Source organism: Coregonus lavaretus, assembly GCF_964263955.1.
Source record: "Coregonus lavaretus genome assembly, chromosome: 9".
Taxonomy (NCBI): Eukaryota; Metazoa; Chordata; class Actinopteri; order Salmoniformes; family Salmonidae; genus Coregonus; species Coregonus lavaretus.
The window spans coordinates 26764059-26791271 of record NC_139996.1 but is presented as its reverse complement, the minus strand read 5'-3'; the positions used below and the strand labels follow the sequence as shown (position 1 = coordinate 26791271).

The 27213-nt window shown below is 44.2% G+C and overlaps 1 protein-coding gene across 2 annotated transcripts in view; it reads left to right on the top strand.

The window, feature by feature from the left end:
• The window catches only part of c2cd5 (C2 calcium dependent domain containing 5), a 75468-nt gene extending 50340 nt beyond the window's left edge, over positions 1–25128 (top strand). The window contains exons 18-28 of one of the 2 annotated variants that reach the window (XM_084169489.1): positions 173–236; positions 329–390; positions 1030–1128; positions 1259–1348; positions 4059–4131; positions 4290–4382; positions 8113–8151; positions 8444–8545; positions 10874–11070; positions 11236–11382; positions 24467–25128. In XM_084169489.1, the coding sequence (XP_084025615.1) occupies positions 173–236; positions 329–390; positions 1030–1128; positions 1259–1348; positions 4059–4131; positions 4290–4382; positions 8113–8151; positions 8444–8545; positions 10874–11070; positions 11236–11382; positions 24467–24592 (1092 nt within the window). In that variant the 3' untranslated portion in view covers positions 24593–25128. The remainder of the gene's footprint in view (positions 1–172; positions 237–328; positions 391–1029; positions 1129–1258; positions 1349–4058; positions 4132–4289; positions 4383–8112; positions 8152–8443; positions 8546–10873; positions 11071–11235; positions 11383–24466) is intronic. The other variant, XM_084169490.1, reaches the window with a different exon arrangement.
• The last annotated feature ends 2085 nt before the right edge of the window (positions 25129–27213 follow it).

Below are 27213 nucleotides of genomic sequence, written 5' to 3'. Positions count from 1 at the left end.
TTAATGTTTTTAAATATATGGAAATTGTAAAGTATTTTGTCATAATGTATTTTTCGTTATGTGTCGGACTCCAGTAAGACTAGCTGTTGCCAATGGCGTCGGCTAATGGGGATCCTAATAAATCAAATCAAGTCAAATCTGTGTGTTAATGTATTTCTTCTCATGTCTTCAGATTGATGACACTGATGCAGTAGAGGACATCCAATCCCTACTCACTGATGCCCCCATGCCTGCAGGTACACACACACACACTGTTCTACTAGAAATGAAATGATATTCAGCTCTGGTCTTTTACGATATCCGTCCATCTATCTGTCTCTCTCTCCAGGGTTCTACAGCTGTAACACAGAGGTCATGCCTGGGATTTACAACTGGACTTCAGGGCTACAGGTCAGATTCACACACTGAAACACTACTACTACTACTGTACTTCTACTACTACTGTACTACTACTACTACTGTACTACTTCTACTACTGTACTACTACTACTACTACTACTGTACTTCTACTACTACTGTACTACTACTACTACTGTACTACTACTGCTACTGTACTACTACTACTACTACTACTGTACTACTACTGCTACTGTACTACTACTACTGTACTACTACTTCTACTACCACTACTGTACTACTACTACTGCTACTTCAACTACTACTGTACTACTACTTCTACTACTACTTCTGTACTACTTCTACTACTACTACTACTATTGCTACTTCTATTACTACTGTACTACTACTTCAACTACTACTGTACTACTACTACTACTACTACTACTACTACTACTGCTACTTCTATTACTACTTTACTACTACTACTGTACTACTTCTACTACTACTGTACTACTACTACTACTACTGTACTTCTACTGTACTACTACTTCTACTGTTACTACTGTACTACTACTCTTACTACTAATGCTGTACTACTACTACTAGGCTATTACTACTACTGTACTACAGGTTATTGAGAGATTATAATATATTTGTCTTTCGTTCTTCGCCAATCCCCCCCCTCCCTAGATGTTTACATCTGTCAGGGTCTACAGACTCAGTAATGCCAATCTGACCAACCAGGGCCTCAACAAGATCTTCACTGATCTCTGTGAGAATTTGCTCAAGGTAAGACCACACACACACGCACAATGGGGAAATACTGGTCAAGCCCAAGCGTTGGTGTTCCTCTTACTTAATCTACATATTAAATTGAACTGTCTGCTTTTTATTTGTGTGTGTGTGTGTGTGTGTGTAGAGTCTATACTTTAAGTTGCGTTCCATGATCCCCTGCTGTCTATGCCATCTCAACTTCACTGTAGCCGTACCAGAAGAAGAACTCATACAGGTAAGAGGACACACACATAAGCACACCTCTCCTATTTTGTCCATCTTTCCTAAAAACATTTTGGTCAGTATTAGGGCTGGGAATTGCCAGGGACCTCACAATACGATATTATCAAGATACTTAGGTGCTGATACAATATTATCAATCACAGTATTGTGATTCTCACGATTCTATATGTATTGCGTTTCGATAATGGTATTTTATTGCGATTTGATGTTCCAAACATATTGCTCACTATGTGTCTGCTGCAGAGAGACGAGAGCATGATACATTTAGTTTCGATCAGTCAGGGAAATAAGTGCTGAAAATATGTTGAAGATGGAGAACAAGCTATATTCCTCAAACTCAACGCTGGGCCTCGAAGCCAGATCCACTGCGTTTTTTCATTGTTCCCCTCTAATCAGGGACTGATTTAGACCTGGGACACCAGGTGGGTGCAATTAATGATCAGGCATAACAGAAAACCAGCAGGTTCCGGACCTCGTAGAGTTAGAGTTGAATAGCCCTGGGTTTAGGGCTGGGCGATATATCGAATTAATTCAAAGTAATGTTTTTGTGCGATATTCCAAATGCCTGTATCGCAAGAATCAAGGTTTTGTTATTTTTCGTTTTCATGAGCGTTTATGTCGTATTTTTCGTTTTCATGAGCGTTTATGTCGTATCATGTTGTATTTTTGGACTCGTCTCATTCGCTCCTCTGTGCTGTGTGCACCTTCCCATTTACACTAGAGATCTGTATATGACGAGATGCACGTCTCCGCCCTAACAATGGGAGTCGTTGTCCCAAAGGCGGACAAGCTTAGGTCCAAAATAAGCCCATAGAAATGCATTGGTCTTATTTTGGACAAGATTTTAGCGAGAGTGAAACCTTTCACTTCGCCTCTTCCTCTATGTTTTACACACACACCAAGCCCCTCCCCCTGCCTCCATACGCCAACAAAGTTGAGATCACATCTTCCTCTCTGACAAGCGGTTTCAACTCGCTATTTGAGATTTGGGCCAACAGAATCGGTCATATTGACACCAAAACAAATTGAGACATTATTTTACTGTAATAGAGGAGAAGTTAACTTTTCTAACGATACCCCTGTTATGTCTCAATTATTCAAATTGCGTGCAGAGCAGACACTACTAAAACGAGAGTATCAATGAAAATTGAATCTGGAAAACGTACCGCTAGCTGCATTTTAGCCAAAGACTGTTATACTAGTCTGTGTTTTATAAATGTGCAATAAGCATAAAACACAATTATATAAGGAACTCCATATAAGGAACTCCATTTCTGAGAAATAAGGTAGGCCACTTGATTTCAACATCTGAATAAAGTGGACAGGCTAACATGCTTTTCAAACAGTTGGAGACAGACAGAATGGTGTGTTCATAACAATTCAACTGTTCAACCTTGTTAGCTAGCAAATAGATCCCAAGTTGACTAAACTTGAAATATAAAGATTCGCTGACTAATCACTAGCACGTGGGCTTGAGAGATTGTTGATGAGACCTGTGTTCAAAAAATTGTATATCCTAATGTCTGCTACAAGAAGTTAGTCATTACTAGTGAATGTGCATTATGCATGGTTCTAGTTAAATTTGTAACAAAAAAGGGCATTTTCGTAGACAGACTTGAAAGCCAGATCAGTGATTACTTCCTGTAGGGTTGTGATAGGTCCATTTGCTGTCATCTAGTGGACATTGTGCTCAATTGCCCTCAGCTATGTTTAGACTGTTGTTGTTCATGTTTTGCTGGTTTCTAGTGTACGATGGAATATATTGCTTTCTTATTTTTGACACTTTTCCCAGTCATATTTAAGGTTAGAACTACCTTTCTAAGTGTTCTGATACTTTTAACTTCGAGTTGTATTTGTATGATAACATAGTTACAGTATTTCACTTTTTAATTTGTATAGTATTGCTTACTAGGTGTGTCCAATCAACTTTGTAACCACTCCCTCTTCAAATTAGGGCTAATTGGAAAAGCTGTTAAAAAGAGGACATTGTATTATTTCTTTATACTCCCTGACGAAGGCCATGCAGCCGAAACGCGTTGGATAAAAAAAAAAAAACTTGTTTCTATTGAACATTCCATACAAAAAATATATATATATTATATGAAGAGTGCCTTGGTCCTCCTTTCCTTTCTTTTTGATGACCAGATCAGTGATTATTGCAAAAACAGCAAGTTAAACTATTTTGATAAAATAATTAAATTGTTTGTGGGTCTTATGGTTGTGGAAGGCTTATATTTAGCCTAGGTATAACTTCATAAGCCCTGAATTCATTAGATTATTGCTGACTGTTTGAAATGCAGTGTATTTGACCTTTTAATTGTACAACAACGCTTATTTAGAGAAAACATTTGTAAAAAATCTAGATATATATTGTGAATCGCCTATACGTTTTAAAAAATCGAGATAGGATTTTTAGGCCATATAGCCCAGCCTTACTTGGGCTATAGGATGAAAAATACCAGAGTTTTGGTGCCGACTAGCGCTAGCTAAAGCTACCTTTTTTAAGAAGTCGATACTTTGAGTCAAATATCGATATAATATCATCCAAAAATAATACCGCGATATGTAACTGTATACATTTTTTCCCCCCATCACTTTACCTGACATTGTGTCAATAAATGATAGCAACAAGGTAATGATAGTTTAATTCTCTCTCATTATCTCACATACCCTCTCCCGTTTCTCCCCCCTCTCCCCTCCAGGTGGCGGTGACGGCCGTAGCCATGAGTTTTGAAAAGGAGACTCAGCTGGCAGCAGACAAGGCTCTTACCAGGGGTTAGTATGCTCAAAGGCTATAGGTCAGGGGTTAGAGATAAAGGGATAAGGAGTTACGAAGAGCTGAAGGAGATAAGACCCTCTACTTGAGTTATTGCACTTGGTTGTGTTGAGGGGTGAAAGAGATTGAACTCTGTGTGTGTTTGTTTGTTTTCCAGGGAGTGGTGAGAATGAGGAGCAGCTACAGTTTTCTATGGAGCTGTGTGGAGAGTCAACGTCCTCCAACAACCAGCCAACAGCCAAACCTTCAGGTACACACCACCACAGCTTACCCCTTATAAGTCCTGACCACTAACAACTGCCTAACCTCCAATAGCCATCCCTCATTAAAATCAAATCAAATCAAATCAAATTTTATTGGTCACATGCGCCGAATACAACAGGTGCAGACATTACAGTGAAATGCTTACTTACAGCCCTTAACCAACAGTGCATTTATTTTTAAAAATAAAACAACAACAACAAAAAAAGTGTTGCGAAAAAAAAGAGCAGAAGTAAAATAAAGTAACAGTAGGGAGGCTATATATACAGGGGGGTACCGTTGCAGAGTCAATGTGCGGGGGCACCGGCTAGTTGAGGTAGTTGAGGTAATATGTACATGTGGGTAGAGTTAAAGTGACTATGCATAAATAATTAACAGAGTAGCAGCAGCGTAAAAAGGATGGGGTGGGGGGGCAGTGCAAATAGTCCGGGTAGCCATGATTAGCTGTTCAGGAGTCTTATGGCTTGGGGGTAGAAGCTGTTGAGAAGTCTTTTGGACCTAGACTTGGCACTCCGGTACCGCTTGCCGTGCGGTAGCAGAGAGAACAGTCTATGACTAGGGTGGCTGGAGTCTTTGACAATTTTGAGGGCCTTCCTCTGACACCGCCTGGTATAGAGGTCCTGGATGGCAGGAAGCTTGGCCCCAGTGATGTACTGGGCCGTACGCACTACCCTCTGTAGTGCCTTGCAGTCGGAGGCCAAGCAGTTGCCATACCAGGCGGTGATGCAACCAGTCAGGATGCTCTCGATGGTGCAGCTGTAGAATTTTTTGAGGATCTGAGGACCCATGCCAAATCTTTTCAGTCTCCTGAGGGGGAATAGGCTTTGTCGTGCCCTCTTCACGACTGTCTTGGTGTGTTTGGACCATGATAGTTCGTTGGTGATGTGGACACCAAGGAACTTGAAGCTCTCAACCTGTTCCACTACAGCCCCGTCGATGAGAATGGGGGCGTGCTCAGTCCTCTTTTTTTTCCTGTAGTCCACAATCATCTCCTTTGTCTTGGTCACGTTGAGGGAGAGGTTGTTGTCCTGGCACCACACGGCCAGGTCTCTGACCTCCTCCCTATAGGCTGTCTCATCGTTGTCGGTGATCAGGCCTACCACTGTTGTGTCGTCGGCAAACTTAATGATGGTGTTGGAGTCGTGCCTGGCCATGCAGTCCCAGGATCCTTAGCTTAGTGATGAGCTTAGAGGGCACTATGGTGTTGAATGCTGAGCTGTAGTCAATGAATAGCATTCTGACGTAGGTGTTCCTCTTGTCCAGGTGGGAAAGGGCAGTGTGGAGTGCAATAGAGATTGCATCATCTGTGGATCTGTTGGGGCGGTATGCAAATTGGAGTGGGTCTAGGGTTTCTGGGATAATGCTGTTGATGTGAGCCATGACCAGCCTTTCAAAGCACTTCATGGCTACAGACGTCAGTGCTACGGGTCGGTAGTCATTTAGGCAGGTTATCTTAAGAGTCCTTTGGCACGGGGACTATGGTGGTCTGCTTGAAACATGTTGGTATTACAGACTCAGTCAGGGACATGTTGAAAATGTCAGTGAAGACACTTGCCAGTTGGTCAGCACATGCTCGGAGTACACGTCCTGGTAATCCGTCTGGCCCTGCGGCCTTGTGAATGTTGACCTGCTTAAAAGTCTTACTCACATCGGCTACGGAGAGCGTGATCACATAGTCATCCAGAACAGCTGGTGCTCTCATGCATGCTTCAGTGTTGCTTGCCTCGAAGCGAGCATAGAAGTGGTTTAGCTCGTCTGGTAGGCTTGTGTCACTGGGCAGCTCGCGGCTGTGCTTCCCTTTGTAGTCTGTAATAGTTTTCAAGCCCTGCCACATCCGACGAGCGTCAGAGCCAGTGTAGTACGATTCAATCTTAGTCCTGTATTGACTCTTTGCCTGTTTGATGGTTCATCGGAGGTCATAGCGGGATTTCTTATAAACGTCCGGGTTAGAGTCCCGTTCCTTGAAAGCGGCAGCTCTACCCTTTAGCTCAGTGCGGATGTTTCCTGTAATCCATGGCTTCTGGTTGGGGTATGTACGTACGGTCACTGTGGGGACGACATCATCAATGCACTTATTGATGAAGCCAGTGACTGATGTGGTGTACTCCTCAATGCTGTCTGAAGAATCCCAGAACATGTTCCAGTCTGTGCTAGCAAAACAGTCCTGTAGCTTAGCATCTGCGTCATCTGACCACTTTTTTATTAACCGAGTCACTGGTGCTTCCTGCTTTAGTTTTTGCTTATAAGCAGGAATCAGGAGTATAGAGTTATGGTCAGATTTGCCAAATGGAGGGCGAGGGAGAGCTTTGTATGCGTCTCTGTGTGTGGAGTAAAGGTGGTCTAGAGTTTTTTTTCCTCTGGTTGCACATTTAACATGCTGGTAGAAATTAGGTAGAACGGATTTAAGTTTCCCTGCATTAAAGTCCCCGGCCACTAGGAGCGCTGCATCTGGATGAGCGTTTTCCTGTTGATTTATGGCCTTGTACAACTCATTCAGTGCAATCTTAATGCCAGCATTGGTTTGTGGTGGTAAATAGACAGCTATGAAAAATATAGATGAAAACTATCTTGGTAAATAGTGTGGTCTACAGCTTATCAAAAGAAACTCTACCTCAGGCGAGTATTTGATTTTGTGCACCAGCTGTTGTTTACAAATATACACAGACCGCCACCCCTTGTCTTACCGGAGTCAGCCGTTCTATCCTGCCGATGTAGCGTATAGCCCGCTAGCTGTATGATATCCATGTCGTCGTTCAGCCACGACTCGGTGAAACATAAGATATTACAGTTTTTAATGTCCCGTTGGTAGGATAACCGTAATCTTAGGTCATCCAATTTATTTTCAAATGATTGAACGTTGGCTAATAGGATTGATGGAAGAGGCAGTTTACTCGCTCGCCGTCGGATCCTTACAAGGCACCCCGATCTACGTCCACGATATCTCCGTCTCTTCCTCACGCGAATGACGGGGATTTGGGCCTTGTCGGGTGTCTGTATGATATCCTTCGCGGCCGCCTCGTTGAAGAAAAAATCTTCGTCCATACGAGGGAGTAATCGCTGTCCTGATATCCAGAAGCTCTTTTTGGTTATAAGAGACGATGGCAGAAACATTATGAACAAAATAAATTACAAATAACGCGGAAAAACACACATAATAGTACAATTGGTTAGAGGGCTGTAAAACGGCAGCCTCTCACCCCTTGAAGCTCCCTTAACCATAGTGTTCTATTCTCTGTCCTCTATTTCAATATGTTCTGTAGTAGTTGTCTTAAACATGACTTTACCGCCTGTGACTGTATGACCAGGTAAATACTGTAACTGTATAACCAGGTACATCTTCTCTCAGGTATTTTAGACCTGCAGCCCTATCTGTGTCTGTGTGTGTAGAGCTATGTGGAGTAATAGCACTGTGATGTCTAGAAGAGAAACAAACCTGCTCTTCGCTGGTCTGGAGAGAGAGCAGGGGTTAAACCAAAATGGCCGCCCTTCACCTCCTCCACTTCAGCCAGGACTAGGAGCTAGACGTAGGAGTTAGGATTTAGGACTAGGGAACAAGATGTGGATCCTAGGACCAGGTATAAGGACTAGGGAATAGGGTGTAGGAAAGGAAGCGTCTGTAAGGTATTGAGATACAGTGTGTTGTATCTTGCTGAGGACTGAAGAGTCAACATCTGTGGTTGTGTGTGTGGCAGTGCATCATGGTGTGTGTGTGTCGACAGGTGTTCCAGAGAGTGCCATGATCCACTCCTCGTCTCGAGGTAAGCCCCCCCCCCCCCCACCCCCCACCCTGCTGCCATGGCTACCACGGACCTGTTTTAAGTTCTCATCCTTTTGTTCTCCTGCTCCGCCCCAACCTCCTCCTTTATTTTCTCTATGTTCTTTTATTTTTATTTTGTCCTGTGTTCTTTTTCTTTATGTGTCTGTATTATGTTCTATGTCATGGGTGTATGCGGTTTTCGGTATGTATGTGCGTGTGTGGTGTGTGTGCGCGCGCATATATGCGGTGTGGATGTTGTGTGTGTGCGCGCTTGTGTGTGTATGTTTCTCCAGCTTCCTCGGTTGATTACGGTTCCTTTGCAGACAGATGCAGCACCTGGCTAGAGCTGCTTAGGCTGAAAGCTCACACCATAAGACGAGGATCAGTTAAGACAAGTAGGAGGACACAGTCGCTAGCAAACTCTGGTACACTCGCACACACACAAACACACACACAAAAATATACATCCCTCCCCAATTGCCACCGGGGGGCGGAGCGTCGCAGATCATGCACCAGCTGATTAGCTAGAGTGTGAAAGTTGAAGCCCCGCCCCTCAGAGGAATAACCAACCAACAGCCAGTGTATAATCTCTGACCCTGTCGCCATAGTGACAGACATGGAGGAAGTAAACATAAAAGAGGATCTTAAAACACGCTAAAAACATATCTCACTAAAGCTGGCGACTGGGGGAATTGCAGTTTGATGCTACGTAAATTAACTTTGTCATAAACTGTGATGATAACTGAGCATAATTAACTGTGTTTAAATGACACAACACATCTCAAATCACACCTTATTCCCTTTAATGCACTACTTTGAACCAGAGCCATATGTGTAATGCTCTAATTAGGGAGTGGGGAGTAATTTGAGATGCAGACTTAATGTTATTCAAATTGGCTCTGAAGGTTTCTGGTCGGATTGAAGCTTCATTCACTATGTTACGAGATGGAACATCTTTCACACTCTGGCTTGATTCAATCATTCTGCTTAGCAGACTGCCTTCTCTGTTTCTGTTTTGTATTGATCGTACACACACACACACACACACACACACACACTAATTTAAACAAGCCCACATAGGGACTCTTAACACACACACACACATAAACAGGTAAATGCATGCACACATACACATGCACACAAGGCCTGGCCAGTCTGTCTGTCTGTATCTGTATGTCTGTCTGTCTGCAGAGGCTGTATGGCAGTTTGTCTGTCTGTCACTGAATGGTGCATGGCAGCTCACGCTTTCATCACTGTGATTATACTGTCACAATGCTACCCTGCTGCGCACTCTCTCATACACACACACACACACACACACACGAACACACACACACACACAGCTTATAGTGAGTGGTTAAATTGGGATTTGGGAGGTGTGGGGTCCCTAGTTCGTGGGCACGCCTAAACAATATATACTGACAAAGACACCTATCACAGCATACTACAGGTTGCGGCGGGACCTACACATTTTTTTGTACAATGACTGTAAGAAGGTAAGTTATGGTGACTTTTTAAAAGGACACTTTACTCAAATGAATCAAAAATATTATTTCTCCCTCCCAATAACATATTTCTCCATATCGTCAGGCAGGTTATCACCTGCCTGATGACATCACCTTCTGTAGCCCAACTAATGCAGTATAGTGTCAATAAATAAATAGGCTGAAGCATAGGCTTTCCCATCTGCATTTACCCCATTGGGCTGATCATTAGCTAGACCAAACTCTAAACATTATTTTGTTGCTAGTTAGCAACATATTGATGGCTGGAAAGTCCCAAAAAACATGCTACTGCCACTCATCCAAGGACCATGTACAGTGAATATAATGTAGGCCTACCAGTTCCACCTGACTCGTGCTACATTTAGCCCTGGTCTCCCTATGCATTCAACATCATTGGCTAGTACTAAATGTGCATAAACCTAGCCGCTTAAAATGGTGCAGTTCACACATTTTTGGGAGTTGAGAAATTAGCATAGTAAAAGATCCTCCTCTTTTCAAAATTGCTTTCAAAGGTGTGTTTTCCCGTGACTGCATTAAGAATGCTGTACAATGACTGGGCATGCATGTTTCTCTCCCTGTGCGGCACTCACAATTTGAATGCTCCTTGCTCTTGAGATAAATATTATTTTCTTGTCCCTGACATCCTTGGAGAGCTCATTGGTCTTGGCCATGGTGGAGAGTTTGGAATCTGGTGCTTGAACTCGTCTTTCCAAACTAGTATCAGACTACAAAGACATCTCAGTGAAAGTACTCAGGGGGGATGAAGTGGACAGGACAGAGTAAACACACACAAGGAAGTGCAAGTCAAGCTGACCAATTTGATAGATAAACTATTCTACTATGGGGTTGTCTAATTTTGCTGTTGCTTACTCGTGTTGTTGGCTGAGGAAAATTACATGTGGACAAAAAATAATAATTGATAGCCCTAATTCAAAATGTGCATTTCCAAAGTTACCAGGTCTCAGCTCTGCCTGGCTCTCATTTGGACCCGGCCTAATTTTAACCCCTGCATATAGTTTGCATTCAATCTCCACACACACTCTCACACACACTCTCACACACCCACTCTATATCCATTTCCACCAGCTCATAGCTCATCATATCTGCTATTCTTTTTAGCACCATCTAAAGGCTGAGTCTGGAATCTCCATCCCTCCCTCTCCCTCTTTTTCTCGCTCGCTCCCTTTCTCTCCCCCATTCTCTCTCCCCTTCCTCCAGTCTCGTCTTCAGAGCGCTGCAGTCCTCTCCCAGATGTGCGGTCCCGGTCGCTACGCTCCACCAGGTCGTTGCCATGTGGTGCCCCTGTTATCGTGGTGAAGATGACTCCTCTGTCCTTTCTTCCCAGGACGCGCATCATCAAATACTTGGGAATCATCAACATGTTCTTCATTAGAGAGACCACGTCACTACGAGAGGTACACGCACACACACGTTTATGTAATAGATTCCTGCAGGTGTCATCAGAGATGAGTAGGAAATGATTACATGTCTTTTTGTGGTGTGCGTAGTCTGTTCTTCTGCTAGCTTATTGCAGTGATTTCGCAAAGGTTAACATATTTACCTGTGTGTGTGTGTGTTAGGAGGGGGGTGTAAGTGGGTTCCTCCATTCCTTCATAGCGGAGGTGTTTGCCATGGTCCGTGCGCATGTAGCAGCTCTGGGGGGCAACGCCGTAGTGTCATACAGCATGAAGGAGTGTGTCTTCATGGAAAACCCCAACAAGAACCAGGTACACACACACACTGTTCATTTGCTCTGTTAGTTAAAGAACTGGAGGCCTGTAGTATTGTTCTGTTTGAACTACAATATTTTCTTGAATAACCACCACGTTAACCCCTTACACTCGTGGAACTTGGCCTATGTGGATAGGGCCAAATTGAAATAAACTATAAAAAGCATATGGCGCTGGAGGGGATGGCTGCCGTTTTATGGACTCTTAACCAACCGTGCTATTTTGTTTGTTTTTTTGCATTGTTTGTAACTTATTTTGTACATAATGTTGCTGCTACCGTCTCTAATGACCGAAAAGAGCTTCTGGACATCAGAACAGCGATTACTCACCTTGAACTGGACGAATAATTTTTATTTTAATGAGTCGGACGAGAGGGATTTGCTCCAGACACCCGACAGGTCCCTCATCCCCGTCATTCGCAGGAGAAAGAGACTGCGATATCGCGGAAGGAGATTGGGGTGCCTGGTAAGGAGCCGGCGACGAGTGGCTAATCTGCCTTTGCCATCGGTACTATTGGCCAACAAACAATCGCTGGATAAAAAGTGGACGAACTAAAAGCACGTATATCCTACCAACAGGACATTAAAAACTGTAATATCTTATGTTTCACCGAGTCGTGGCTGAACAACGACATTAATAACATACAGCTGACGGGTTATACACTGTATCGGCAGGATAGAACAGCAGATTCTGGTAAGACAAGGGGTGGCGGTCTATGTATATTTGTAAACAACAGCTGGTGCACGATATCTAAGGAAGTCTCGAGGTTTTGCTCGCCTGAGGTAGAGTAGCTCATGATAACCTGTAGACCACACTATCTACCAAGAGAGTTTTCATCTATATTCTTTGTAGCTGTCTATTTACCACCACAAACTGATGCTGGCACTAAGACCGCACTCAACAGCACAGACTGGAATATGTTCCGGGATTCTTCCGATGCCGTTGAGGAGTACACTACATCAGTCACTGGCTTCATCAATAAGTGCATCGATGACGTCGTCCCCACAGTGACCAGTACGTACATACTCCAACCAGAAGCCATGGATTACAGGCAACATCCGCTAAAGGGTAGAGCTGCCGCTTTCAAGGAGCGGGACTCTAACCCGGAAGCTTATAAGAAATCCCGCTATGCCCTCCGACGCACCATCAAACAGGCAAAGCGTCAATACAGGACTAAGATTGAATCGTACTACACCGGCTCCGACGCTCGTCGGATGTGGCAGGGCTTGCAAACTATTACAGACTACAAAGGGAAGCACAGCCGCGAGCTGCCCAGTGACGCGAGCAGACGAGCTAAATTACTTCTATGCTCGCTTCGAGGCAAGTAACACTGATACATGCATGAGAGCATCGGCTGTTCCGGACAACTGTGTGATCACGCTCTCTGTAGCCGATGTGAGTAAGACCTTTAAACAGGTCAACATTCACAAGGCCGCAGGGTCAGACGGATTACCAGAACGTGTACTCCGAGCATGCGCTGACCAACTGGCAAGTGTCTTCACTGACATTTTCAACCTCTTCCTGTCTGAGTCTGTAATACCAACATGTTTCAAGCAGACCACCATAGTCCCTGTGCCCAAGAACACTAAGGTAACCTGCCTAAATGACTACCGACCCGTAGCACTCACGTCTGTAGCCTTGAAAGGCTGGTCATGGCTCACATCAACACCATTATCCCAGAAACCCTAGACCCACTGCAATTTGCATACAGATACACAGATGATGCAATCTCTATTGCACTCCACACTGCCCTTTCATACCTGGACAAAAGGAACACCTATGTGAGAATGCTATTCATTGACTACAGCTCAGCGTTCAACACCATAGTGCCCTCAAAGCTCATCACCAAGCTAAGGACCCTGGGACTAAACACCTCCCTCTGTAACTGGATCCTGGACTTCCTGACGTGCCGCCCCCAGGTGGTAAGGGTAGGTAACAATACATCCGCCACACTGATCCTCAACATGGGAGCCCCTCAGGGGTGCGTGCTCAGTCCCCTCCTGTACTCCCTGTTCACTCATGACTGCATAGCCAGGCACGACTCCAACACCATCATTAAGTTTGCTGATGACACAACAGTGGTAGGCCTGATCACCAACAATGATGAGACAGCCTATAGGGAGGAGGTCAGACACCTGGCTGTGTGGTGCCAGGACAACAACCTCTCCCTCAACATGAGCAAGACAAAGGTGTCAGAGGAAGGCCCTAAAAATGTCAAAGACTCCAGCCACCCTAGTCATAGACTGTTCTCTCTGCTACCGCTGCTGCTACTCTCTGTTTATTATCTATGCATAGTCACTTTATTAACTCTACCTATATGTACATATTACCTCAATTACCTCGACTAACCGGTGCCCCCGCACATTGACTCTGTGCCGGTACCCCCTGTATATAGCCTCGCTATTGTTATTTTGCTATTGTTATTTTTTATAGTGATTCCTATGTTGTTGATGTAAAGAATATATGTTGGTCCGTGGTGTGTAATGAGGAACAAACAGACACTGCACTTGACACATTTATGAAATTGCTTATTCCAGTTTCTAATAAGCATGCACCCATTAAGAAAATGACTTTAAAAACTGCTAAATCCCGGTGGATTGATGAGGAAGTGAAAAATGGTATGGTTGGGAGGGATGAGGGATGTAGCTCAGTTGGTAGGGCATGGCGTTTGCAACGCCAGGGTTGTGGGTTCAATTCCCACGGGGGGCCAGTATGAAAAATACAAAAATAATGTATGCACTCACTAACTGTAAGTCGCTCTGGATAAGAGCGTCTGCTAAATGACTAAAATGTAAAATGTAATGAGGCAAAAGGAATGGCAAATAAATCTGGGTGCACAACCTATTGGCAAACGTATTGCAAATTGAGAAATCATGTGACTAAACTGAATAAAAAGAAGAAGAAACTACACTATGAAACAAAGATAAATGACATAAAGAATGATAGTAAAAAGCTTTGGAGCACCTTAAATGACATTTTGGGAAAAAAGGCAAACTCAGCCACATCATTCATTGAATCAGAACCAACTGATATTGCCAACTACTTTAATGATTTGTTTCGTTGGCAAGATTAGCAAACTTAGGCATGACATGCCAGCAACAATTGCTGACACTACACATCCAAGTATATCTGACGAAATTATGAAAGACAAACGTTGTAAAGTGAGTGTGGAAGAGGTGAAAAAATTATTGTTGTCTATCAACAATGACAAGCCACCGGGGTTTGACAACTTGAATGGAAAATTACTGAGGATAATAGTGGACGATATTGCCACTCCTATTTGCCATATTTTGAATTTAAGCCTACTAGAATGTGTGTGCCCCCAAGCTTGGAGGGAAGCAAAAGTCATTCCACTACCTAAGAATAGTAAAGCCCCCTTTACTGGCTCAAATAGCCGACCAATTAGCCTGTTACCAACCCTTAGTAAACTATTGGAAAAAATTGTGTTTGACCAGATACAATGCTATTTTACAGTAAACAAATTGACAGCAAACTTTCAGCATGCTTATAGAGAAGGACATTCAACATGCACAGCACTTACACAAATGACTGATGATTGGCTGAGAGAAATTGTTGACAAAAAGATTGTGGGGGCTGTTTTGTTAGACTTCAGTGCGGCTTTTGACATTATCGATCATAGTCTGCTGCTGGAAAAACTTAACTGCTATATTGTGGATACAGAGTTACAGTGGGGAAAAAAAGTATTTAGTCAGCCACCAATTGTGCAAGTTCTCCCACTTAAAAAGATGAGAGAGGCCTGTAATTTTCAACATAGGTACACGTCAACTATGACAGACAAATTTAGGAAAAAAATCCAGAAAATCACATTGTAGGATTTTAATGAATTTATTTGCAAATTATGGTGGAAAATAAGTATTTGGTCACCTACAAACAAGCAAGATTTCTGGCTCTCACAGACCTGTAACTTCTTCTTTAAGAGGCTCCTCTGTCCTCCACTCGTTACCTGTATTAATGGCACCTATATGAACTAGTTATCAGTATAAAAGACACCTGTCCACAACCTCAAACAGTCACACTCCAAACTCCACTATGGCCAAGACCAAAGAGCTGTCAAAGGACACCAGAAACAAAATTGTAGACCTGCAACAGGCTGGGAAGACTGAATCTGCAATAGGTAAGCAGCTTGGTTTGAAGAAATCAACTGTGGGAGCAATTATTAGGAAATGGAAGACATACAAGACCACTGATAATCTCCCTCGATCTGGGGCTCCACGCAAGATCTCACCCTGTGGGGTCAAAATGATCACAAGAACGGTGAGCAAAAATCCCAGAACCACACGGGGGGACCTAGTGAATGACCTGCAGAGAGCTGGGACCAAAGTAGAAGGATTACTTTATCCTATCCCAGGTATTCCTTAAAGAGGTGGGGTTTCAAATGTCTCCGGAAGGTGGTGAGTGACTCCGCTGTCCTGGCGTCGTGAGGGAGCTTGTTCCACCATTGGGGTGCCAGAGCAGCGAACAGTTTTGACTGGGCTGAGCGGGAACTATGCTTCCGCAGAGGAAGGGGAGCCAGCAGGCCAGAGGTGGATGAACGCAATGCCCTCGTTTGGGTGTAGGGACTGATCAGAGCCTGAAGGTACAGAGGTGCCGTTCCCCTCACAGCTCCATAGGCAAGCACCATGGTCTTGTAACAGATGCGAGCTTCAACTGGAAGCCAGTGGAGTGTGCGGAGGAGCGGGGTGACGTGAGAGAACTTGGGAAGGTTGAACACCAGACGGGCTGCGGCATTCTGGATGAGTTGTAGGGGTTTAATGGCACAGGCAGGGAGCCCAGCCAACAGCGAGTTGCAGTAATCCAGACGGGAGATGACAAGTGCCTGGATTAGGACCTGTTCCGCTTCCTGTGTAAGGCAGGGTCGTACTCTCCGAATGTTGTAGAGCATGAACCTGCAGGATCGGGTCACCGCCTTGATGTTAGCGGAGAACGACAGGGTGTTGTCCAGGGTCACGCCAAGGCTCTTCGCACTCTGGGAGGAGGACACAACGGAGTTGTCAACCGTGATGGCGAGATCATGGAACGGGCAGTCCTTCCCCGGGAGGAAGAGCAGCTCCGTCTTGCCAAGGTTCAGCTTGAGGTGGTGATCCGTCATCCATACTGATATGTCTGCCAGACATGCAGAGATGCGATTCGCCACCTGGTTATCAGAAGGGGGAAAGGAGAAGATTAGTTGTGTATCGTCAGCGTAGCAATGATAGGAGAGGCCATGTGAGGATATGACAGAGCCAAGTGACTTGGTGTATAGGGAGAATAGGAGAGGGTCTAGAACTGAGCCCTGGGGGACACCAGTGGTGAGAGCACGTGGTGCGGAGACAGCTTCTCGCCACGCCACTTGGTAGGAGCGACCGGTCAGGTAGGACGCAATCCAGGAGTGAGCCGTGCCGGAGATGCCCAGCTCGGAGAGGGTGGAGAGGAGGATCTAAAGGTTCACAGTATCAAAGGCAGCAGACAGGTCTAGAAGGACAAGAGCAGAGGAGAGAGAGTTAGCTTTAGCAGTGCGGAGAGTCTCCGTGACACAGAGAAGAGCAGTCTCAGTTGAATGACCAGTCCTGAAACCTGACTGGTTTGGATCAAGAAGGTCATTCTGAGAGAGATAGCAAGAGAGTTGGCTAAAGACGGCACGCTCAATAGTTTTGGAAAGAAAAGAAAGAAGGGATACTGGTCTGTAGTTGTTGACATCAGTGGGATCGAGTGTTGGTTTTTTGAGAAGGGGTGCAACTCTCGCTCTCTTGAAGACGGAAGGGACATAGCCAGCGGTCAAGGATGAGTTGATTAGCGAGGTGAGGTAGGGGAGAAGGTCACCGGAGATGGTCTGGAGAAGAGAGGAGGGGATGGGGTCAAGCGGGCAGGTTGTTGGGCGGCCTGCAGTCACAAGTCGCAAGATTTTATCTGGAGAGAGAGGGGAGAAAGAAGTCAAAGCATAGGGTAGGGCAGTGTGAGCAGGACCAGCAGTGTCATTAGACTTAACAAACGAAGATCGGATATCGTCAACCTTCTTTTCAAAGTGGTTGACGAAGTCATCCACAGAGAGAGAGGAGGGGGGGGGGGGATTCAGCAGGGAGGAGAATGTGGCAAAGAGCTTCCTAGGGTTAGAGGCAGATGCTTGGAATTTAGAGTGGTAGAAAGTAGCCTTAGCAGCATAAACAGATGAAGAAAATGTAGAGAGGAGGGAGTGAAAAGATGCCAGGTCGGCAGGGAGTTTAGTTTTCTTCCATTTCCGCTCCGCTGCCCGGAGCTCTGTTCTGTGAGCTCGCAATGAGTCATCAAGCCACGGAGCTGGAGGGGAGGACCGAGCCGGCCGGGAGGATAGGGGACACAGAGAGTCAAAGGATGCAGAAAGGGAGGAGAGGAGGGTTGAGGAGGCAGAATCAGGAGATTGGAGGGAGAAGGATTGAGCAGAGGGAAGAGATGATAGGATGGAAGAGGAGAGAGTAGTGGGAGAGAGAGAGCGAAGGTTGCGGCGGCGCATTACCATCTGTGTAGGGGCAGAGTGAGTAGTGTTGGAGGAGAGCGAGAGAGAAATGGATACAAAGTAGTGGTCGGAGACATGGAGGGGAGTTGCAGTGAGATTAGTAGAAGAGCAGCATCTAGTAAAGATGAGGTCAAGCGTATTGCCTGCCTTGTGAGTAGGGGGGGACGGTGAGAGGGTGAGGTCAAAAGAGGAGAGGAGTGGAAAGAAGGAGGCAGAGAGAAATGAGTCAAATGTAGACGTAGGGAGGTTGAAATCCCCCAAAACTGTGAGGGGTGAGCCATCCTCAGGAAAGGAACTTATCAAGGCGTCAAGCTCATTGATGAACTCTCCAAGGGAACCTGGAGGGCGATAGATGACAAGGATATTAAGCTTAAATGGGCTAGTGACTGTGACAGCATGGAATTCAAATGAGGAGATAGACAGATGGGTTAGGGGAAAAATTGAGAATGTCCACTTGGGAGAGATGAGGATTCCTGTGCCACCACCCCTCTGACCAGATGCTCTCGGGGTATGCGAGAACACATGGTCAGACGAGGAGAGAGCAGTAGGAGTAGCAGTGTTTTCAGTGGTAATCCATGTTTCCGTCAGCGCCAGGAAGTCGAGGGACTGGAGGGTAGCATAGGCTGGGATGAAGTCAGCCTTGTTGGCAGCAGAACGGCAGTTCCAGAGGCTGCCTGAGACCTGGAACTCCAGGTGTGTGGTGCGTGTAGGGACCATCAGATTAGAGAGGCAGCAGCCACGCGGTGTGAGGCGTTTGTGTAGCCTGTGCGGAGAGGAGAGAACAGGGATAGGCAGAGGCATGACTTCATTGCAGCAGATGGCTACAATAATGCAGAGGAGATCGGAATAAAATGAACTAGACATCTGGGAAAGGAGAGAGCCACAACTCCCAAATATAACTCTCCCAACTTCCACCTCCGAAACTATAATTGTTGTAAACTACAGCGGTTCAATGTTTTCTAGGAATAGACTAACCTAGTTTATTCAGCTAGCTAACTAGGTGCAGTATTATTCCGTGAAAAACGTCCGGGCACCTCGTCATAACACACGGCACGAACACACAGAGAGAGCCAAACTAACGTTAGCTAGTCACCCATGTCCCGAATTCCTTGAGCGACTCGGGCTATCAATATGAAAAAAAAAAAACACAAGTGTAGGTTATGACTTACCCCTAGCAGCTACTATTAGCTAGCCAAGTGCAAAGCTAGCCACTGAATTGGCTCAGCCAGTTCGCGTCTGTTCACTCGGTCGTTCCAGCTATTGTTTACAAGTAGCTATCCAGGTTGCAACAAGCTTGCTAATTTTCAAGCACAGTAGCCACTTGCTACCTAATGTTAACGGTTCAGACAATGAGGTTAGAAAACAGCTGAATGGTAGGCAATTATTGTATGTGATTATATTGTAGGCAGCCAGCTGGCGTAATTACAGGCACTCTCAGGCGTGAAACAACTATACCGTTGCTGATAGCTAGTTAGTTAGCTAGCTAGAATAGTTAGCAAACTAGCTAGCCATTGCTTTCAGACAAAGAAGAACCTCTCCTTTCATTGCCAACAAAGGGTATATAACAAAGTATTGAGAAACTTTTGTTATTGACCAAATACTTATTTTCCACCATAATTTGCAAATAAATTCAATAAAAATCCTACAATGTGATTTTCTGGAAAGAAAATGCTCATTTTGTCTGTCATAGTTGATGTGCACCTATGATGAAAATTACAGGCCTCTCTCATCATTTTAAGTGGGAGAACTTGCACAATTGGTGGCTGACTACCGTATTTTCCGCACTATAAGGCGCACTTAAAAGCCTTTAATTTTCTCAAAAAACGACAGTGCGCCTTATAATCCGGAGCGCCTTATATATGGATCAATTGGTTAATTGGTTGATCCATACTGGTTGTACACGGCGCTCAAGGTGCTCTGTCAAAATGTTTCAGTATGAAAAACCAATAAAAACAATTTAATAATAATGAAATGTTTCAGTACGACTGGTAAACTACAAAGCCGCACCACTTGCAGCATTACGGTAGCCAGTACACACCGGTATTGTGCTTACTCACAGTCCCACACCACTTGTGTGTGTATAAAGACCCCAAAATGGCACCTTTCAAGAGACACGCTTACGACGCAGAGTTCAAGCTCAAGGCTGTCGGTCATGCAGTAGAATATGTGAATAGAGCAGCAGCGAGAGAATTCAACATTAATGAATCAATGGTACGGAAGTGGAGGAAGCAAGAAGATGACCTGCGCCAAGTAAAGAAGACTAAACAGAGTTTCCGCGGGAACAAAGCGAGATGGCCACAGTTAGAGGACAAACTCGAACAGTGGGTTGTTGAACAGAGAGCAGCAAGTAGAAGCGTCTCTACAGTCACTATTCGAATGAAGGCAACAGCGCTAGCACGGGACATGACAATCGATGAATTTCGAGGCGGTCCTTCTTGGTGCTTTCGTTTTATGAAAAGACGTAATCTCTCCATCCGCACACGAACTACCGTCTCGCAGCAACTGCCAAAAGATTACCAAGAAAAGCTGGTCACTTTCCGCGCATACTGCAAAAAGAAGATCACTGAAAAGAAGATCCGGCCAGAGCACATCACCAACATGGACGAGGTTCCACTCACCTTTGATATTCCCGTGAACCGCACTGTGGAGAAAACGGGGACCAGTACGGTGTCTGTACGTACCACAGGGAATGAGAAGTCATCCTTCACTGTAGTTCTCGCCTGCCAGGCTAATGGCCAGAAACTTCCACCCATTATTATTTTCAAGAGGAAGACCTTGCCAAAAGAGAACTTTCCAGCCGGCGTCGTCATCAAAACTAGCCCGAAGGGATGGATGGATGAGGAAAAGATGAGTGAGTGGCTGAGAGAAATGTACGTCAAGAGACCGGGTGGCTTTTTCCACTCAGCTCCGTCCCTATTGATCTACGACTCAATGCGCGCCCATATCACCGATGCTGTCAAAAAACAAGTGAAGCAAACTAATTCGGAGCTTGCCGTCATTCCGGGTGGATTAACTAAAGAACTCCAGCCGCTAGATATTGGTGTCAACAGGGCGTTCAAAGCTAGACTGCGAGCTGCGTGGGAGCAGTGGATGACAGAAGGCGAACACACGTTCACCAAGACGGGGAGACAGCGCCGGGCGACTTACGCCACTATCTGCCAATGGATCGTGGATGCCTGGGCTGATATATCGGTCTCAACTGTGGTCAAAGCTTTCACGAAGGCAGGAATAATCTCTGAACTGCCAGGCAACAGCAGCGACACTGACTCGGATAATGACGAGAGGGAGCCGGGCAGGTTGGATGCCGTAGTCGCCCAACTGTTCAATTCGGACACTGAAGAAGAAGAATTCGAGGGGTTCGTGGATGGGGAATGAACTGAAAAAGTGAGCTTTACGTGTTATATGTAACTGAACAATGTTGAGTTATGCACTAACGTTTGATTTAGTGGTATCAGACTGTTTCTTTTACTACGTGTTTACTGAATCAGGGAAAGGTTCCCCTCCACGTTTGGGAGAAGAGTGAGCAAGGCTGGGAGATATTGTTAATATGCACATTAACGTTTGAACAACATTACCATGGGAGTGAACGGAGTTGTCAGAACGCTTAATAAAGTTTGACTTTATCTGACTGTTTTGTTGACATTCCTTTTAGCACAGCTCCATCTAGTGGATGCATAACGCAACCCCAGTCAATTCGTTTGACTACAGTATCTTCTATTCTATGCGCCTTATAATCCGGTGCGCCCTATATATGAAAACAGTTCTAAAATAGGCCATTCATTGAAGGTGCGCCTTATAATCCGGTGCGCCTTATAGTGCGGAAAATACGGTAAATACTTTTTTCCCCCACTGTACCTGCCTAACAGAACACAGAGGGTGTTCTTTAATGGAAGCCTCTCCAACATAATCCAGGTAGAATCAGGAATTCCCCAGGGAAGCTGTCTAGGCCCATTTAAATGTTTTCTGTCTTTACAAATGACATGCCACTTGCTTTGAGTAAAGCCAGAGTGTCTATGTATGCGGATCACTCAACACTATACATGTCAGCTACTACAGCGACTGAAATGACTGCAACACTTAACAAAGAGTTTCAGTTAGTTTCAGAGTTGGTGGCAAGGAATAAGTTAGTCCTAAATATTTCTAAAACTAAAAGCATTGTATTTGGAACAAATCATTCACTAAACTCCAAACCTCAATTAAATCTTGTAATAAATAATGTGGCGATTGAACAAGTTGAGGTGACTAAACTGCTTGGAGTAACCCTGGATTGTAAACTGTCATGGTCAAAACATATTGATACAACAGTAGCTAAGATGGGGAGAAGTCTGTCCATATAAAGCGTTGCTCTACCTTCTTAACAGCACTATCAACAAGGCAGGTCCTATAGGCTCTAGTTTTATCGCACCTGAATTACTGTTCAGTCGTGTGGTCAGGTGCCACAAAGAGGGACTTAGGAAAATTGCAATTGGCTCAAAACAGGGCAGCACGGCTGGCCCTTGGATGTACACAGAGAGCAAACATTAATAATATGCATGTCAATCTCTCCTGGCTCAAAGTGGAGGAGAGATTGACTTCATCACTGCTTGTGTTTGTGAGAGGTGTTGACATGTTGAAAGCACCTAGCTGTCTGTTTGAACGACTGGCACACAGCTCAGACACCCATGCATACCCCACAAGACATGCCACCAGAGGTCTCTTCACAGTCCCCAAGTCCAGAACAGACTATGGGAGGCGCACAGTACTACATAGAGCCATGACTACATGGAACTCTATTCCACATCAGGTAACTTATGCAAGCAGTAGAATCAGATTTAGAAAACAGATAAAAATACACCTTATGGAACAGCGGGGACTGTGAAGCAACACAAACATAGGCACAGACACATGCATACACACACGATAACATACGCTCTATACACACACATACACATGGATTTTGTGTTGTAGATATGTGGTAGTGGAGTAGGGGCCTGAGGGCACACACTTAGTGTGCTGTGAAATCTGTTATGAATGTATTGTTTTTTTAAATGTATAACTGCCTTAATTTTGCTGGACCCCAGGAAGAGCAGCAGCAGCAGCTAATGGGGATCCATAATAAATATAAATACAAATACTGCTGCTCTTTAATTATTTGTTACTTGTATTTCTTTAGGGTATTCTTTCTTAAAACTGAATTGTTGGTTAAGGGCTTGTAAGTAAGCATTTCACTGTAAGGTCTACACCTGTTGTAATCGGCACATGTAACAAATAAAATGTGATTTGATTTGATTTGATAGGCATGACCATGGTAGCAATTGAAAGAGAACACTTCGGAGATTATGTGGAAATTATCAGACCAAAGGTGAAGACACATCATTTCACCTGACACAAGACTGAATCCAAACACTACACTGTTGATTTTATGTGCATTTTTCATTTACTGTACTTTTCACAGCATTTGTCAATAACGAAATCTGAAAATACTCTGGATTCATTCAGTAACAATAAGAATATTCATTGAAATGTTGGAGTAGGTGCAAGATAAGAAAAAAAGATTAGAAGGGTTTGAGTGAGAGGTGTAACTGGGGTTTGTCTCAAAGTGGCCACACACCTCTCCAAAGTGTGCACAGTTTCTAAGTAATTTCAATGCACTTTTATGACACAAGGAAAGAGCCTTCAACTATAAGGTACTTTTTTTTTTTTTTTTTTTTTGCTCTCCTAGCTTTGACATTGAGGAACTGAAGCAAGCACACTTGTAGTTTTTTGTTTGGAACACAGCACTGCGTCCTCACCATCACACAATTACGATGTTTACGCAATCCAAAAATATTCTGTTATAAATTGCAATCTGGGTCAGGTGGGCATCATTTGAAAGCTTATTCTATTGCCAACATGGCTAGCTAAGTTCTAAAATAGAATCTCACAGTGTTAGGCTTTCAAAAGGCACTTCAGACAAACAGATTGTAATTTTGTTGCGCATAGAATGGCGTCATGAATGCATTCAAGTGCGTGTTCCGCTGCAAATTTTCTTCACAATATAACAAACATAGGGTCATTCTGTTCAGGACAACACAGGGTATAACGCATGTTTTCCTTGTAACTGGATCAAACATAGCGATCATAAACGTTGATTCTGTAAATGACATGAGTTTTCAAATATGGAAATGTGAAGTGCACTGGTGTGTGGTTTGCTTGCATGACATCAAAGCGGTATTTATTATATTCCTCAACATGTCATAATTTAGAATACATCGACTCCTCTCGATTTACAGCATTTCCCTCACTCAGACAACAAATGTGCAAAAGTAGCTCAATTAGCAGGAGGGATGGGGGCATCTTTTTGTCGCGCGTGGTGCTCAAGTTTATAAAGGCTGTCAGTCAAAGTCCATACAGCGCTGTGAAGTGGAGAACTGGAGCTCTGATGTCATGTATAGCATGTTACTGTAGCCACTGTGTTCCAATTTAGGCGCTTATCAATGTCAAAATCTGCCATTTTCAACCCGTGTACAGGATGACGGGCTGTGAGTGGAAAGGGCTACAGACCCTCATGTCTGTCCTCTCTTTCTATCTCACCCTTCTCGCTCTCTCTCGTTTCTCTCTGTCTCTCTCCAGGCTCAGTGTCTGATTAACGTTAGTGGTGATGCTGTCGTCTTCGTCAGAGAATCAGACCAGGAGGCCATACCCCCTCTGATGACTAGCGGACAGGCCAGCACGACTGGGGCCGACGGGACCACATGACACGCTCACCCACACACACTTCAGTCTAGCCATCCAAATAATTGTGATTTATGTCTGCTATAAACAGACTAGGTGATGGAGAAATAGTCTCTTAATTGTCCATTAAGGCGCTCTACATAAGCCATTTAGAGGCATCCTGTCATGTCTCTGTCTGTCTGTTGGTGATATAATAGACATTCCAATACAAGGTGAAGCTTTAGGCAGCTAAAAGACTGATTCCTCGCCAATTTAGGAAATCTGTTCCCAAGTATTCCCACACATAGCTATAGGCTTATGTGATCGTATCCTAATTTAATCAAGGTGTGAAATTATTCTGTTTTTGTTAAATACTATATCTGTTTGGGATTCTTGCGGCCAATTTACAGTGTACAAATTATTTATAACTACAGTACCAGTCAAAAGTTTGGACACACCTACTCATTCAAAGGTTTTTCTTTATTTTTACTATTTTCTACATTTTAATAGTATGATTTTAAAAAAAATGTATGCACTCACTAACTGTAAGTCGCTCTGGATAAGAGTGTCTGCTAAATGACAAAAATAAAAAAAATAAAAACTGAAATAACACATGGAATCATGTAGTAACCAAAAAAGTGTTAAACAAATTCAAAGTAGCCACTCTTTGCCTTGATGACAGCTTTGCACACTCTTGGCATTCTCTCAACCAGCTTCATGAGGAATGCTTTTCCAACAGTCTTGAAGGAGTTCCCACATATGCTGAGCACTTGTTGGCTGCTTTTCCTTCACTCTGCGGTCCAACTCATCCCAAACCATCTCAATTGGGTTGAGGTTGGGTGATTGTGGAGGCCAGGTCATCTGATGCAGCACTCCATCACTCTCCTTCTTGGTCAAATAGCCCTTACACAGCCTGGAGGTGTGTTTTGGGTCATTGTCCTGTTGAAAAACAAATGATAGTCCCACTAAGCGCAAACCAGATGGGATGGCGTATCGCTGAAGAATGCTGTGGTAGCCATGCTGGTTAAGTGTGCCTTGAATTCTAAATAAATCACAGATAGTGTCACCAGCAAAGCACCCCCACACCATCACACCTCCTCCTCCATGCTTCACGGTGGGAACCACACATGCGTTCACAGATTCTGCGTCTCACAAAGACACAGCGGTTGGAACCAAAAACCTCAAATTTGGACTCATCAGACCAAAGGACAGATTTCCACCGGTCTAATGTCCATTGCTCGTGTTTCTTGGCCCAAGCAAGTCTCTTATTCTTATTGGTGTCCTTTAGTAGTGGTTTCTTTGCAGCAATTCGACCCGAGTGGCGCAGTGGTCTAAGGCACTGCATCTCAGTGCTTGAGGCGTCACTACAGACCCCCTGGTTCGATTCCAGGCTGTATCACAACCGGCCGTGATTGGGAGTCCCATAGGGCGGCGCACAATTGGCCCAGCGTCGTCCGGGTTTGGCCGGTGTAGGCTGTCATTGTACATAAGAATTTGTTCTTAACTGACTTGCCTAGTTAAATAAAGGTAAAATATTTTTTTTTAAATGGAGGCCTGATTCACGCAGTCTCCTCTGAACAGTTGATGTTGAGATGTGTCTGTTACTTGAACTCTGTGAAGCATTTATTTGAGCTGCAATTTCTGAGGCTGGTAACTCTAATGAACTTATCCTCTGCAGCAGAGGTAACTCTGGGTCTTCCTTTCCTGTGGCAGTCATCATGAGAGCCAGTTTCATCATAGCGCTTGATGGTTTTTGCCACTGCAATTGAAGAAACTTTCAAAGTTCTTGAAAATGTCCGGCTTGACTGACCTTCATGTCTTAAAGTAATGATGGATTGTTGTTTATTTTTGCTTATTTGTGCTGTTCTTGCCATAATATGGACTTGGTCATTTACCAAATAGGGCTATCTTCTGTACACCACCCCTACCTTGTCACAAGAGAACTGATTGGCTCAAACGCGTTAAGAAGGAAAGAAATTCCACAAATTAACTTTAAACAAGGCACACCTGTTAATTGAAATGCATTCCAGGTGACTACCTCATGTAGCTGGTTGAGAGAATGCCAAGAGTGTGCAAAGCTGTTATCAAGGCAAAGGGTGGCTACTTTGAAGAATCTAAAATATAGAATATGTTTTGATTTGTTTAACACTTTCTTGTGTTGTTTCATAGTTTTGATGTCTTCACTATTATTCTACAATGTAGAAAATAGTAAAAATAAAGAAAAACCCTGGAATGAGTTGGTGTGTCCAAACTTTTGACTGGTACTGTATGTTCCGGCCCACCGACCATCCGCTCAAGGAAAAATAGGCCCACGACTTCATGTAATTGGGGACCCCTGCAGTACAGGGTAGCCACTACTGTAGATGGCCATGGTAGAGAGAACTAAATTGCGTTTAATTGTCTGTCACTGTCGGACGATGCTTTTGGCCAACATGCACACAAACATACACCCACCCTGTGGACAGCCTCCTGCCACACTCTTGGCTGTCCTGACTGCGGCCTCACCGGTCTCCATACTACTGAACTCTCCTGTCTTTAACAATCATGTAAATGCTGGAAAACAAACGTATTGCGATGACCTCTTTTTGTTCATAGTCTAGGTGCCACAACTTTTATTTGTGTAAATGTCCTCAAATCTGATTTTAGTATTTTTATAACATAAGTAT